General features: G+C 33.9%; 1 protein-coding gene across 2 annotated transcripts in view; it reads right to left on the bottom strand.

Annotated features, from left to right (window-relative positions):
- Positions 1-17643, bottom strand: part of LOC118200626 (uncharacterized) — a 165326-nt gene that overhangs the window by 57396 nt on the left and 90287 nt on the right. For both annotated transcript variants that reach the window (XM_085824249.1, XM_085824250.1), the window contains exons 11-12: positions 9584-9790; positions 3755-3982 (exon numbers count right to left, since the gene is read on the bottom strand). In XM_085824249.1, the coding sequence (XP_085680375.1) occupies positions 3755-3982; positions 9584-9790 (435 nt within the window). The remainder of the gene's footprint in view (positions 1-3754; positions 3983-9583; positions 9791-17643) is intronic.

Genomic DNA, 17643 nt, shown 5'->3' with positions numbered 1-17643 from the left:
TGCGCCTTTTCTAAATTATGTAACACAAAGTGAAGTTTAGGAATTATTATAATATGGAAAATGCAAGAAGAAAAATAATAATAACTGTAGCATTGTTGTAATGCTGGGGAAAAGGGAACGCTGATAAATTTTACCTTCGATATAATGAGTAATTCAAAGTTTAAACATTACAACACTGTTAACTCATACGATTGTCGAAGCGAAATTAGCAATGTTGTAAATATAGAGTAATTTTGAAAAAAAATTAATAATGTTCTTACTTAAAATTTGGTGCACTTTCAGGAGATTTACAAAATTAGGCATCCGAAAGCGAACATTTGCTATCGATTTCATTCTTAGAAATATATTTAATGCCATGTTTTGTTTTGAATGTCTTATCTTGAAGATACGAGGTATAGGGAACTTTTAAATGCGAAGAAGTAATTAAATTTTTGGGGCCATCAGTCGGCCTTGCTCTAAGCTTCGGCTAGCAATTTATTATTCTGCTTTGCAGAACTTGAACACACATTGTGCCTGGCATCGTAATCAACGGATATTAAGAACTGCTTTAGATAAGGCCATTCTCAGTCCATTTCCAAAAATTCAGTATCATTAATTAAATGAAATGGTGTTCGCCGAAAACATCGCGGAGAAAATAACACAAGGCAAAAACATCGTGGAGCAAAACTTCGTGGGAGAAAAGAAAGCAAAGAGAAAACATCGCTGTTCTAAAACACCGTGGTCGAAAATAAATCGGTTCAAAAGTTTCACAGTTTACAAATAATCGTGGTAAAAAATAAAGTACCTACAAATCATCGCATCACGATAACATCGCACACATGCGTTTTCAGGTTTTAAAAGTTGTAAATGCATGTTCGTATAAAGATTGTAGAGCACAATAATGAAAAAGGGATTATTTTACTTCTATATTTCATATTTTTGAATGAACTAATAAAATGTTGCTGAAAATTGAGAAGGAAACTTAAGCATTAAAAAATCGAAAAGGAGAAGAAAATAAATGCTGCTTATAGAACTTACCATAATTTTAAATTTACTTAGTTAATTAGCAAATTTCATTAGTAAATTAACCCTTTTTATAACATTTTACTGATACATTTTTATGAAAAATACAGTCTAAAAATACTTAGAAAAAGGAAGATAAATAACTGCATGAGTTTATCTCTAAAAAGTGCTTAGTTAATTATCAAATTATTTTCTTTAACATTTGTTAATTTGATATTGTTTTAGTGAAAATTACGAGTATTGTTTTGTTTCCATTTATTCTTAAAGTGACGTTAACATTTTCATATATAGCGTGCAATCAATATTTTGGATGTCTACTTGTTAGTTATAACGAAAGTCAGTTACATAATATGTCAGCATGGAATTGGAAAAACGCTTGTGTGCGATGTTATCGTCATGCGATGATTTGTAGGTACTTTATTTCTTATCGCGATAGTTTCGACGACGATGTTTTTAAACTGCGAAGTTTTTGAACCGCTTAATTTTCTATCACGATATTTTGTACCACGATGTTTTAGAACTGCGATGTTTTCTCTTTGCTTTCTTTTTTCCCACAATGTTTTAGAACTGCGATGTTTTCTCTTTGCTTTCTTTTTTCCCACGATGTTTTGAAACACGACGTTTTCGCCTTGCGTTCTTTTTCTCTGCGAGGTTTTCCTCCGCTATGTTTTCGGCTGTAACCAATAACATATACCCATGGTGTCTTTCTTCAGATGTTTCAGTAACCTTTTGGTTTTCCCCCTTAAGTCTGCATGAAAAACATTTTAACCACTGTCGTTTTCGGACTGCGACAAACAAAGGATATAATGCCCTGGAAATGGACAGAAGAATGAAAGAACTTAGCTATTGTTATACATTATTGGCAGCTGCAATGGGCTATTGCGTAACGTTATTGTCAGGTACAGGGAAAACCCTGAGCTATTGCATCACGTTATTGGCAACTGTAATGGAAACACTGAAACTTTGCAGCAGGTTGTTGGCAGTTTCAATGTTGCATTTACTGAAGTTTGATGCCATTTACCTTTATATAATATTTATATAATTTACCTAAAGATATACCCTGAACATTCTCAATGATGTAAGCATAAATTTCAGACTGAATTTGCGATATCTACCTGCATCTTAGAATGAAATCGATCTTCAATATTTAAAAAGAACACGTTTTCTGGCTTATTGTTACCAGATTCTTTTCTGTCAGACACTGCTGAAATAGCAAACATTAACAGCAAAACAGACTATAAATTTATGCCAGATTGGTAACTGGCAAGAAAATTATCATCATCAATTTAAAAAAAAAGTGCGAAAACGCTTTTACGAAAAAAGGACGTTTGAGCATTTGTTTCCAAAACTTTACATTCACCGTGAATTAGAATAACTACTGTAACAGGATGAGTAATAACTATGTATACCTGGAGTTAAATAATTTACAAATATCTGCTTAAATATACTTGTCATTTGTGAAAGGAAAAAATATTACTTGTATGTGAAAAAAGAAGAAGAAGATAGATGATAATATTGTTACTTTTTTTTTCTTCGGACACCAGTTGTTACGTTATTTTCTTTCTTCACGTTCGTACGGGGTTCGTAGATTTGGAGTGAATAACGACGACACTTGATGAAGTATCGAAACACACTTTATTAGTCAGTATTGTCAGGACAGCTCCCAAACACGTTTTACTCGTTTATGAACTACTATAAACACGCTGGAACAATCAGCGACACAGCCTTCACACTGTCAGGCAATAACGGTGGAGACAAGCTTCCTGCAAAGCACCCGACTCTGCTTTCCGGAGTACAGCTCCCGACTCTGCTTGGTCGTTCTCGGAACTCCACGTACTCTCGAGACTCTCCGCGCTACAACCCGCGATGCACTCGACGACACACGAGCACAGCTCCCGACTCTTCGGTTCAGTCGTTCCCAGAGCTCAACACGCTCTCTCGATGCACTAACTGCGATACGCTAACACACTCCTTCGGTGCACTCGACGACCCACTCAGCACTCGCTGCCCGGCTGTCAACTCGATCGACTCCGCAGGGATTGACTCCCTAGACAAGACACACTCACTCTCGATGAGAGACACACTAACTGACTGCGGACCGGCATGGTTTATACAGCTTTGGGCTTGTGTTCGAGAACATTTTGGGTTAAACCGGTAAGAATTCGTTCCAGAATGTTCTCTAACCGTCCATGGTATATCGCCAATTAGGTCGCCAAATGGGCGATTTCTTTCCAAATGTGACAACCCTGCCTTCCCTTGCCATTTTATGGCAACCCTAAAACTGCTTTGCGGGGAAGCCATCTCACCGCGCCTTGACATTTCGTAACAATCTTTAGTTCAGTAATATAAAAACGTTTTACCAAGTGTACTGGTTTTATTCTCAGAGTCGAACTAAAAGTCGCAATATTTGATAAATTTCCATTGCACGATGTGCATTTTAAACAATTAATTTTGCCTTTATTTGTAGAAAGCAAAATAATTGAATCAAACACCTACAATGTAGTTGAATCAGTCACAAAAATACAATATTTTATTTTTTATTAGGGCAGTATTAATCTAGATAAGCATGAAATCAAATCTGAATTTTCATCAAATATTGCCCAAGCAACTTTAGCCTATGAAGAAAAACGATTTTAGCCCTCCTCTAAGGACTTAAATGTTTTTAAAATATAATAAAGGAAGTTAACTGCGACATTGTTAATGATATTAGGTTATAATAAGTTTTCAGTTTAAACAAGTTCTTTATTATTACCATCTGGCTTTCGTCGTCCTTCACATGAGACATCTTTGGCATCGTAGCACTTCTTCCTCCTGGTGTCATAATACTTTCCTTTTCTACACTGGCGGATAGAAGCTTTCTTGTCGTGGCAGTGATAGTACCAATAGCAATACTCATCGTGAGTAAATCTCCCATGATTGCTTTTGCAGCGAAAGCTAGGATTAGGATCGATGATCTCATCCTGTACCTCATCGGGATCCACTAAAACGAAAGGAGTGTGTTCAGTTACCAATGTAACGTTATAATGCTATCAGATTAGATGACCATTAGATATACAAGTCATGCACTTCTGATTTTAAAGGGCTCAAACTATTGCGTTACATTTGTCTTTTTCAGCATTTTATGTGACGGTGGAAATGCTGGAGACGAAATATCGAATTTTTATATTAAAACTGACATCATGCTATTTCTATTTTGCACACAGAATTAAATAAAGGAATCATTTGTACGTGTAATTAATAGCATCATAAACACTATTTCTTTGGAATTTCTCTAAAGCAATGTAAATAGGTCAAAACTCATTTAGCGAGTATTACAGTTTAGTGCACATTACCCTTTGATAGGTCTTAAATCCCATAAACCTTGGAAGAGTTCATTAACAGATTTCAACGTTCTAAAATGGACTTTCTTGATAGCGAAAGGGAAAATCCCCGATCTTAAATGTTTTATAACAATCAGTTGATTAGATAAGAAATTAAAAACGAGAGAATTGGTGAAGATAACATAAAATGCATGCTACGTATTTATGTATTGATGCGTAAAAATATTGTGGAAAAAATATTCGAAACTGTGTGTCTTGCTGACATGAATCATAATAATCTAGCATTGTAAAAACTCTTACTTTTTTGGAGTACTAAAACGAAAATTAGCTATTTCCTCGCCCGGATTCGATCCGCCCATTAGCATTTAAACTAGATAGTATACACGATAGATAACGAGATATTTTCTTATAATCTTTTCTTGCTCATTTCTGACATTAAATATATTGTTTAATAAATTTGTTTGGACAAAAACATAGGCTAGCAGAATAAAAATTCTCCAACATATTATAGTCACGCTATATATGTCCTGCAATATATTCTCCAATATGGGGAATAAATTTTGGTAAATATGTTACCAAATTTTATTCCTCCTCTAATGACAAAATAAAGTAAGATTATTTGATCGATTTTCTAAGTAATGTAATTGAAACGTGCTATTTATTCTAAATCAATTTTTCTTACACATATTAGTTGTACATTTAATTTTTGGGTTTCCAAAGGTCATATTTTCATTGTTTAGCATTTCAAGCGTTCATATACGTTCGAAGTAAGGTCACTATTCTGCTTCCGTGAATTTTGCAATCGCTACAAATGAAAAATACATTTTATGACGTGAAACAATCGAACTTATTGCAAAATACTCTCATTTAAAATAAAAGAATATACTAATATTATCTATCTAATATACAACAAGAAAGTAAGATGAAAAATTTTTACGATAACATGATTAAGTATTAAAATGTATTCTGTATGAATTATGTTTCTTACACGATCAGAATGAAATTATACATTCATATTTTTTCATCAAGGCGAGATTACATCTATTCATAAACATGCAATGTGTATTCTCTGAAGTAGTAATAATTCTAGAATTATTTGTCTCTGTAATATTTCAGCAAATCAACTGATAAAATATTCTTATCTAGCAAAGCGATAAAATACCTTTATTAATTAGTTCTAAACAGTTGCTGGATATTGATCTATTTTTAATGTACTTGTTTTTACTCTCTCTTTTTAATAATAATTACCGTATTTGCCGACGTATAAGACGCACCAGAATATAAGACCCACCCATTTTTTATACACATTTTGAAAGATAAAACTTTATTACTGATCGTTATAATGAATTTACAATATTTTAAATATTAAGTAATACAAATTCAAAGTAATACTTTCTGCAAATACCCCATCGATCTGGGAAACACCTTTTAATCTTCTTCGTCAAAACCCAGACGCTCATTTCCAGAGCTAAATGACGAGTCAATTGAAACCTCTTCTAAATCATCATCTGAGTCCTCATACAACATTCGAATCCCGCGAACGGGCTGGCTGCATGGGCGTTTTCGTGGTTTTCCCCATGTGTAACGTGTATACGAGCCAGTTTCCCTTAGAAAGTCCTCCACGAAGGCATCCCTCCCCTTAGGCAGATAGCCCTCGAGGCTTTGCCGTAATCACACACACACACACACACCTCATACAACAAATTGCCCTCTGTACCATCCAGTGCATTACTAAGGACACACTTCTTCAACGATTTAACCACTGTCTCTGTTTTCACAGCATCCCATGAAGCTTTGACCGATTAACAAACTTGCGAAATGCTAGCCTCTTCCTTCTTCCTGATGGTGTAACCTCAAAATTTGAAGACTGCATCTTACTGTTCCACTTCTCCTTCATAAATCCCTTAAATGGTTTATTAATGCAGATATCTAAAGGAGTTATAGCTAACCGAGTTTTCAGTTCTTTGAGTTTATTTTTAATATCTTCTCCTCTGTGAGAACGAAACTGATCAAATACTAGTAGGGCAGGTTTCTTCAACAGTCCACCAGGGCACCTCGACCAAATTTTATCTATCCATAACTTCATTCCTCCTCCATCCATCCAGCCTTTTGCATGAACATGTATAAACACTAGTTTAGGTAATTTTTCTTTGGGTAATGTCTTCCTTTTAGAAATCAATAGTGGGGGCAATTTCATCCTATCATAACGGCAGGATAAAACAACCGTGCAGTGAGTTTTTTCGTGCGTTGAAGTTTGAACAGTAACACGATCTGTACCTTCGGAATGTACAGTTTCATTTGAGAGCACATTAAAAGTCAGAGGAACTGCGTCCATTTTCCTATTGACGAAAGTTCAAAATTTTCTCGCTGTCGAGCATTAATGACGAATCGATGAAATTCAATAAGTTTTTCGTCATATTTGCCTGGCATTTTATGCGATATTCTTGTTTTAGTCCGCATAGATCGCTGGTTCCTCTTCATGAATCTTGAACACCATGATGTTGATGCAGTAAAATCGGCAATCTCTCTATCAGTCGCTATCGCTTTCGCTTGATGAATAATCATTTTTGTAGACAAAAAGGTTCCTCTTTTCTGTGGTCTAAAATACAAGTATTCAGCTGTGCCTCAAGTTCAGGCCATTATGCAGTTCCCCTTCGTAGGTTATGTTTACTGTGAGTTGCTTTTTTAGATCCTCTTCCTGATGCCACCAAGTTCTTATCATTTTCTCAGCTGGGGATGGCCCGAAATGCCTCTCTGCAGCCTCTCAAATGCGAAATGCTTCTATGTTCTTTAGCATACGCAATCACACATAGCTTGTATGCTATGTTATAGTAATACCGACGTTGTTTTTGAGCCATAACTGGCCAACCAATTTAAGAACAATGAATAGTAAAAATCACACACTCAAACATAGTTCACAAAACCTGGAAAATTTAAACGAACCCAGCTGTGATTGTCGATGACAGCGCATGCGCATTCACTGAACTTTACGTAACTGTAATATTCCCGCACTCCGCAAGGAAACAAGAAAAACAACCGCATAAATCCGAATAGAGAAAATTTCTAGAGATCAAGGTAATCAAAAACTGAGTATCTACGTATATAAGACGCACTCCGCTTTTCAGACCTATTTTCAAAGGAAAAAGTGTGTCTTTATACACTGTCAAGTACGGCAGTCTGCATTTTTCTGAAAGTCTCTTATTTTCAGGCATTTCTATGCTTTCAGATACAACAAAAATAATTTTATAATGACTTAAAGACACATTCTAAAATTAAGCATAAAAAGAAATGGAAAAATGATAGTAATATGAAACGACGGGTTTAATACAACAGGAGGCGAAGCATGGAGCAATCCCGCAAGTGAAAATGCTCAGGGATTGCGGGGTACAATATGCAGTCTGTTATCTGATAAGGGTGAATGACCTAGGTAAGAAAGAGTTTTTGATAAGAGATAATCTTTTATTAATTTTCCAGCGGTAACTGCCTTAAATTTTAGAAATCTTAACCTTTGTATTTTTCTTCACATTCCTATTATGTTTGCAAATTGGCACTTCATATGTACCCTTAACGCTTCATATGTCCGAATTTAATTATTGATTCGCAAAGGCCTCAAATTTAAATATAAATTTTTTATTATTATTGTATATTTTAAGCTTTTCTGGTTTTTATGTACTCCTAATTTTAACTGATTTCTTATATTTTCTGTTCAGAAGAGCACATTAATTTTCATTAAAATTACTAATTTTTGTTTTTTATTTAATTTTACATACAATTTTTTCATACCTTTTTAAGGAATAGATTCTAATTTTTAACTCATTTCCCATATTTTACATGCTTAATTTCTCAAATACCCGCTTATCGTTTTTATATTATTAAATTTTAGGTGTAATTTTTCATCTTTTGTACTTTTTAACGTTTGTATTCTTCAACATACTCTGAATTTTGATTTATTTGTTATATTTTAAGAGAGTAATTTTTCAGATACGCATTTTAATTTATTATATTATTTAACTTTAGATATAATTTTGTACATTTTAACCTTCATAATTTTAAACGTACTCTAATTTTTAATTTATTTATTATACTTGCTAACGATATACGTGACTCTATTTAATTTTAAACATTACTTTTAATTTTTTGATTGCTTACCTTTTTAGTACTTTTCAACATATTCTTAATTTTAATTTATTTCCTCTATTTTCTAACGAGATAATTAATTTATTTAATATTAGATGTAATTTTAACTCCTTTTATATTCCTAATATCTTTAATTATTCTGCGCACTCTCTCTTTCGTAACATTTTCTTACCATTTTTACTCGTATTTTTATCACAATAATGCTTTATTGTTTCATTTAATATTACATGATTTTTTTCACATGTTTAAATTTCTTAAACATACTAGGTTTTTAAATTAGATATTTATTTTATGACCGTTTATTCATATACAATTTATTGAATAATCCTTACATTTGTTTACATATTTCTTACGCTCTAATACTCTTACCGTTACTAAGTATACTATTTTACTTTATTTAGATGTGCTTTTATTAACTTTTCACATTTTCAACCTTTATAATAAATTTCCTTATAATTTCTGTTTTATTTATATTTTCTCTCTGCAACTGACTACATATGTAATTTATTTGATTTTACGCACAAGTTTCTTTTCCGTAGTTTTAACGGTATAGTTTAATATCAGCTGCATAAAATATGTGCATTTATTTCTCACATATTTTTAAGGTTTTCGATGTTACCAATGTTTAGCGTTTAGGGTCAATTAACTTTAATAGTCAACTTGATATATCCTGTATTTTTAGAATGAAGTTTCATCTGTAATTTTAGAATCTCTATTTATCTGTTTCATGTACTCATACGAATATTTTTCGCATTAATTTTATTACTTAGTTCAGTATTTTTTGCTAATTTATTGCATTCATACCGTTTGTAGTATAATTCTAAACTAATGAGCGAACTATATTAAATAGAGAACTAACTATTTTATTAGCAGTAATTACTAGTACATGCTCTGACGTGTTGCTTAGCCGAATCCAGGTGGTCAAGTGAGAGTTTCTCTCTGTATATAATAGGTGGCAGTGTATTCTAACTTAACACCGTTATTTTTTCATTTAATGCATTCATTTAAGAAAAGCGTCCTGAATGAAAAGTCTACTATCAGTCAGTGATGACCAACGCAGCGCTTAACCAGTTAAAAATTAAATTAGAATAAGGATTTAAACAGCAAAGTGTATTAACACATACTGTCTGGATGTATCCTGTGTCCACATGATACACGTTCCTCGTCTTCACAGCTACGCCTTTCTTCATCGAAGAGTCTGTTTTTAGGACATCTGTGGATTGTGTGCTTCCCTTTTTTACAGTGATAAAACATAGAGCAATCTCTTTCGTGAGCAAATTTGCCCTCTTTCTTTGGACACTCGAAGACTGATTCTTGTGTGGTAGAAACCACTGAAAAGGGAAAAAAATTATTAATCTTTATTATATTTATAAAGCAAGAATTAAAAAAAAAAAGTTAAAACGAAAAGCTTGAAATCGCAATTCTCAAATTATAATACATTCTCGCACTTGGAACCTGATTTTTGCAGCCTGAAATATGAATAAGAAAGTATTCGTTGGTATAACATATGTGTAGGCAATATTTCCTGTTTTGACAAAATATGATTTTTGCAGACATGAGTTTTTCGCTTAGTAAAAACAATAACATCTGTTTTCTTGTATTGACAAATAAGTTCTGATTCAAGACAGCAGTTTATTATTTAAGTGTTAGTTCTCAAATTGTGCGCCAGGGCGTTCTGGTGTACCGCTGCTGACCTATAAGGGAGTGCAAAATATTCTTATATTTTCACTGAAATGATACTTAACCTATATGGGCTTAGAACGTATGCGGATTAGTATCTATTGTAAATAGAGTACATTGTTAATGCAGGGCAGTTTCTGTTTTATTCATGTGAGTTGTAAATCTGAGCAGCACACAGAAATGCTATGTAAAGATACTAGTTCTACAGAGGTGGCTGGATTAAATAATACAGTTTGCTTTGGTTCATGGTTTTAGTAAGACTCTGAATCTAATTAGTCGTTTATTTTATAAGGTATTTTCTCCCGCCTTTCCGCATGCCTTCATGGTGTAAAGGTAGCACATTCGGCTCTCATTCGAGAGGTCCAGGTTTGAGTCCTGTGGAGGTCGTCGCCTGTCTCCTCCCTGCTTCAAAATACCCTAATATCTCTTCAATGGCGTTCAAACTAAAAAGATGGTGGACGATAATTCGTCGCCACCAAAATCTGGCGATTGGGTCCCGTCATCCCCAGTCGTATATTAAAAGGGAGGGTATATAAGGTATTTTCTCTCTCGTTTCCGCATGCCTTCATGGTGTAATTGGAAGCCTATTCGACGCGTATTCGAGAGGTCTAGCGTTCGAATCCCGGCGGGGGCATTGCTCATTTTTCCCGTCTCCTGCTTCAAAATAACCTAATGACTCTACAATCTTAGATTGCAAAAGCATAACAGATTGGGAGCTTTATGGAATGTCAGGATTTATTTGTTAGCTCTAATTTCGGGTTTTGTAATTTCTGAGCAAAATCTAAATAAATTTTGGGTCTCCATGGTTCGTTATTATATGATTTCTAGATTTTTAATGAAGAGGATGTAATGCGCTTGCTTAAGAAATATCACTCCTCAAAACCAAAACGTAGCAAACCTGTTGCTCACAGACTTTTTAATTCTATGCGGATAATGTTTTTGTTAGCAGAGTTGAATACAAAAACATTCCTTCTAAAGAACGACAGATGTCGATGGTGAAATTAGAACCTCTCGTTAACAAATGATAACATCAGTAAAGTTTGGCAGATGCTACTAGCTAATTTGTCATCGTTTGTCATTTACAATGACACTAAATATGCTTAACACAGCAAAAATAGTGCATGAAATTCCTGTGAATGATCTAGAAAAGGAAAAGTTTGCTTTCTTTTTGTATTACACTCAGTGACTGCGCATCTGAAAGAGTTCCTGCTAGTAAAAATTGATTGACGGATAGTAACATCAATATTTTTAAACAAATCATAACTGGTGAGGAAGGCGGTTTCGTTGCTTGACATAGAGAACACATTATTAGACAAGTTAGACATTTGAATGAAAGGGAGAAAACTAATTTTTATCGAAGAATGCAAGGCACCTCCTATGAATTCTGAAATGTTGATAAGCTGCGTGGTGGTGGAAAGTCCTTTACGGAATACATGTTGTTTGTTAGTGGTAGCGAGAATCTTTAATGCGACTGCAGATAAATTGTTCTAGTATCTTGCTTAACGATGAAAGCAACCTGATAGTTCTATATCTTGCGATTTACCAGGTTTTTGTATAGGAAGATTAATGTATGCACGTATCCATGCAACAGGAAAGTACGATCTGTGCAGACATGCATTCAGAATGCTAGTCAGTTTACTGATAATTTTATCCGGAAGGCGTTTTACTTTCTCGTACAAAATAAGGGAAGTATTGTAATCACGAAAAATTCCAGGTATCATATTTCAACGAAAATACCCATTTTTATCGCTATCGAATGCAATTTAACGATGTTTTTTGCGTGATATTTAAGTAAGTAAGGACGGAATAAAGGTCTCGTTTTCCTCAAGCGAATTGTAAAACTGATTTAAAATGGATTCAAAATGAATTTTTTTTTCGTAGCGTCTGTACGTGCGTATGTATGTATGTATCTCGCATAACTCAAAAACAAGTGGCCACAGAACATTGAAGTTTTGCATATAGGGCTGCTATAATATGTATTTGTGCGCCTCCCTTTTTGGTAGCAATTGGTCGGAACAAAAGTACGTTAATATAGATATATATGTATACCCACTCTGTGACTCGGCTCCATGAGCTCAGTTTTTTTATTCTTATGTGTTGGTAAATTGAGTATTTTTTTGCTTTAAAAATAATTAAATTATGTTGTTCTTATCTTCCGGTTAAGGTTTTTATGCCTTTAGTTAATCTTCGTGAAATAGTTGTAGAATTATCAGCAATTTAAATGTTCGCTAAGTGCGGCTAAGCCTAATTTTTGTTTACCATAGCAGCCATATTTGTTTACATTTGAAACTTAGCAGAATAGGGAATTAAATCGTTCTGCACCTTCAGTGTCGTTTTGCCGTGTGGAATCAAAAGGAAACTAGTTTTGTGCTTCGAAAAATCCTTCTTCTTGCCTGCTGGCTGAATTGCTGGTTTTTGCGCAGAAACTCTAATTTGAATTGTAAAAATTATTTTTTTAATTGTTTTAACTGGATTTGTTGTTTTATGTTTTTCTATATTTTTCAACTTTTAATGAAGATATTTGAGGTTTTATGTATTTTTACCTTGTCGCGAACTAAGAACAGAATTAACTGAATGAGAAATATATCTGTAATGAAATTCGAGGAAATAAGTATTTCGTATTAGCAACAAATTTTGTCGACAGTCTGTCTCGGACAGAGGAGAATGTTTATGAGTAGCGCATGCACATTAGAGAAACGGTGCCGAATCGTCTGTGAAAAACGTTTCTTTTTTATTTGTTTAATTTCTTTTACATATCGTTTTAGATTTATTGTAGAACTTGAATAAAACATATGGCAACGATTAGATAATTTTACAGATGATATATTTTTTTTTCATTCTGAGTTATAAAATGAATGAGATGTAACACCGTTAAGTGAACCTATCGCCAAAGTGTCGCTAAGTGAATTTTTAAGAGTGCATTTAATCTGTTACGGCTTATGCGCTATCGACGAAGTAGATTTAATTCAATTCAGTAAGTTTAAATGAAATGCAGGAAAAAATGCAGATTATTTAATATTCCGTACAAGGAAGTCATGTGGTGTGCACATCAGATTTTTTATCTTGTTAGTCACAGCGTCAATACCTGGTGCTTTCTGCGGGTTAAGAGTCCTAATAATATTTTTAATTTCAAATGGTGAGGCAAAGCTCAGTATATTACGTGAGCTAGGAAATTTAATCATTTTTCAACAAATTTAATGATTTCTTTCTCTGATTCCTGATTGGTAGGCTGTGCATTGGGTTTAAACGGTATGTGCTATGCAAAACGCTTCGCCCTATCTTTGTTACTATAAGCCAGTCTCTGTGTTTTGACAACTTGTGTTTTAAAACTTTTTAGTTTTTTCTAAACAGAGTTTGAATCCTAATTGATAACTGAAATTTTGTCGTTCCATTTCTACGTTCAGTGTTGTTGGATCAAAACCTTGATTTTGCACTTTAGCCTATTAACTTCGGTTTTAATTGATGGATCACATGATCTGTTGAATTCTTTTCGGAGCCGGTTCCTTGCTTTCATGAATTTTCTGATGTTTGGAGGAAGCTTGTGCTTCTCAAAATTATTGTACACATTGCACGTTGGATCATCACGGTAACGTATGAGAAAGTTTATAATAATGTAATGGCAGAGTCGCTTTTGATTTTAAAGTACCAATCTTAAATTCCTAGGTGGCTTTGATGTTGTGAAACAGGTCCTAGTGGGTAATTTTAATAGGGGAGAATACTTGCTTTTCTGTATTCCCAGGTAAGCAATGACTGGAATATGATCGGAGGACAGTTCATAATGCACAGCGAGAGCCATGGGAATGTTTACAGTCGTGATGACGAAGTCTAGGATGTCGTGCCTTCTGCTGACAATGCTAGGCCTATAGGTTGGCTAATTTGGCACGTGAAGGAAGACTGAATTATTCGTGACGTAGTCGTGAATCACATGTCGATTTCTATTTGTGTTGCAGCATCTCCAATCTGAACGTTTTGCGCTGGCATAATCGCTAAGTATAATTGGCATATTTGCACTTAATAGAGAGTCCATATGCACTTTATTAATTAAGTTTCCTGGGGAACTGAAGGGTACAAAAGACAGTGGGTCCATATTTAGGTAAAGCGACGCACACTTTCAGTGCTTAAAATCCATTAGCGTTGTTTGCAGAGATGAAACAGGAGTCAAGAGTTCTTTCAACATATATGAGAGCAACGCCACCACCGTGATGAATCCTGTTACATCTGTATTTTGAAAAATTAGCCAATTTCTGGTTGTTCGAGCGAGTAGTGTGGGATTCCGTGAACATGCAAATATCGATGTCATGTTGGGAGATAAATGGATGCAGTTCATGGAGTTTCGTGACGATGTTATTAGCGTTCCAAAGAACAATTTTCAATGCAGTGCACGCATATACGGTGAGATTATACATGATGTACGCAACGTGGTGCATTCTTGCAGTTATTCTTGGCTGATGCTTCCGTAGGTTTAGGGCCAGGGCGAGCTTGCAATGCGTCTTTTAACATTGCTACGGCTGCTGTGAGCTTTCCAATAACATTCTTAGCTTGGTCTAGGTTTTAAGTAAGTACTGATATTTCAGGAGCTAGTGCGGTTTGTTTCTGGATATTGCCGCTTTGAATAACTGCGTTTGTATATGAGACACCTGGAACGACGTGTGCAGAGCGAAGCTTAGGATAATACGTTCAACTCATAAAACTGGCAGTATGGAATTGTTCGCAGTTTGCACAGCAGGTAGGATCAGTTAACACAGTCTTCGGATTCGTGCTTTCCACCACATTTCACGCAACGTGGTGCGTTCTTGCAGTTAGCCTGAGCATGAAAAAACTTTTGGCTGCGAAAGCACTGCGAGCAAAATTCTCAGTTTCCAAATATTCGAGTGAATGACGCTGTGTTGATAGGAGATGATATCAAGAAAAGATTGAATTGGCCGTTGGCTAAGATTACGGAACTGCTTCCAGGAAAAGATGGTAAAGTGAGAACAGTTAGATTAAGAACGCAAACTAAAATGTTTTTGATGAATTAATGATTTCAAAAGGTTTGGTCAGCTAATTCTGAAGTTTAGAAAAAGAAAAATTGTGGAAAAAAAATGAATAAAAAATTTCAGTTATTTCAAAGAAAAACACATTTCATTGCACAGTGCCATTTAAATGATAGATTACATTTTCAAGCATGCGAGACACACTGGCAGCAATCAAAAGAACACTGTCAATTATATTTTTCATAAAAAATGGTTTGAAGAAAGAGGTAAACTGGATGAATCGACAGTAAAAGCTTTACTAAGCTGCAAAATTAATAGTCAACTAAATTGCAGTGAATTTTTCAATACTGTTAAAGAAAACAATGAATTTTTAAACAAAGTTCCCACTAGTGATAAAACACTAGACACTAATGAATGATACATTGAGTTACTAAAAAATTTATTTTACAAGTTTTTTTTTTTTTTTTTTTTTTTTTTTTTTTTTGTTAATAACGTCTTTATTTAGCCTATTCAATTCTTCTTTATTTTCCTTTTTCTCAGTAGTTGCTTTTTCAGGTTTCATTTTCTGTGCGAGTGTTTTCTCAAAATTCTTCGGGTTTGAGCAAAAAAGATATGGTAAGCCTAGTCATTAGAGGATCGATTACGAATAATGTGTATGTCTTTTGGATTACTAATAGGTAAGATAATTCAATCAGCAAGAAAATATAGACATATAATATAGCAAAATGTGCATAGTATAATATATATATATATATATATATATATATATAAGATATAGATATATAAAAATTGTAGTAAGCTCGCCTAAAAGTTACCAAGAGCTGCTGCTCCAAAATGTTCAACACGTTTTAAAAAAATTAATACATATGAAAATCAAACCATTAGACATATAAAACATTAAAAAAAAACAAAACAGAATCAGATTAAAAAGTTAAGCGGAAAATGGTAAATTAGCCCAATTCGACTTCCAAACTGGCTTTTCAAGGGAAATTTAATTTATTTGAACGTCGAATCAAGCTAACCCCATTACGCGTTTCGCCGAAACAGACAATTGAAACTTTTTCGCTACAAAATTTTTTTTAAAAATTTAGACAAAGTGTCTTGGAAATTTTAATATATAAGATATAGATATATAATATATAAGAAAATTTAGATAGATATATAAATAGATATAAAAGCTGCATTAGAAAGAAACTGTAAAATGTATTTAAATTATTTGATTATGACAAGGCATTCAACAATTATTTGGATGAGAGATGCCTTTGTGGAAAATATGAATTCAAATAAATTTAAAAAGAAATTTTAAAACAGCCAGTATAGGATGGAATATCAAACAAAAATGCATTAAGAAATAAATATGAAATAAGGTTAAGCAAATTGATTATTAAACGTTACAATGAAAAAATGTGTACTGCGCGTGCGCGAAGCGTAAGCCCGCAGAACGGAGACGCTACTAGAGTCAGGACGCCATGGAGGAATTTCGCTACAGCCGTAGCGCCGATTCTACTGAAAATTATGCTATAAGATATGCCAAGTTATGCTAAGATATGCTAAAAGATTTGCCTACTGTTTTTAAAATTGCTTATGCCACAATATGCCGCACCGGATGTCTCCAGCACGTACAGTACACGTACAGTACAGGTTTGCTCCATTATTGGATTTCATTTTCTCTTTTAAAAAGAGACAGAACAAATATAGGAAGGCAAAGATCTCTGGGTCACGTACCTTTTCAACGAGTGATGATCTACGATCTGACTGCTATTTTCTGGGAACCTTGAACACTGGGCGTCCCCGAAACATTCCCCAGGGCAGTCTCTTTTGAGACCACATCCGCTTTCTCATTATCGAGTATTCCAATACGGGCTTTAACCCAAGCAAACTTAATATTAAAAGGTAAGTATAATTTTTTGTAAACATCTTTAATATCGATAATCAGACAATTATTATTTTCTGTATTAAAAAGTGCATTCAAGCAAGATGTGTAATCTGTAAAAATATAAAAGTTAGAATTTCTTGCAAAATTACTTTTCAGTATCCATTTAAGGACATAGAGGACGGAGATGAATTCGGATTGATAAAGGAGTATTTTCTCTTTCTTTTCAGCATGCTTTTGCAGTGTAATGGTAGCAAACTCGGCGCATAATCGAGAGGTGCAGGTTTGAGTCTCGCCGAGGGCATTGCTCATTAATTACGCCTCCTGTTTCACAAAACCCTAATAACTCTAGAAGCTAATGAGGAATAAAACTGTTTACTTGAAATTAGAATTCTTTTCTTATAAAATTCAAATCTAAAATATCGTAGATTGTTTATAGGAAATATAAGCCTATTCTTGACTTGTATTTGATACAAATTTAATAAAGCAGAATAAGAATAAGCAGAAATTAAGATATGCTTATATTTAACTAACAAAAAGTAAACTATAGAATTACATTGTGTCTCATTGAAAATACCTAGAAATAAATGTATAATTTAAAAAAATATATAATTATTGTATTTTCTATGTATACGATTTTTAACTCTATCGTCAGTTT

Source organism: Stegodyphus dumicola, chromosome 9, assembly GCF_044657685.1.
Source record: "Stegodyphus dumicola isolate Sdum_Otavi_A_Nest chromosome 9, ASM4465768v1".
In the NCBI taxonomy this organism is placed as follows: Eukaryota; Metazoa; Arthropoda; class Arachnida; order Araneae; family Eresidae; genus Stegodyphus; species Stegodyphus dumicola.
This window is presented reverse-complemented; position numbering and strand designations above follow the sequence as displayed.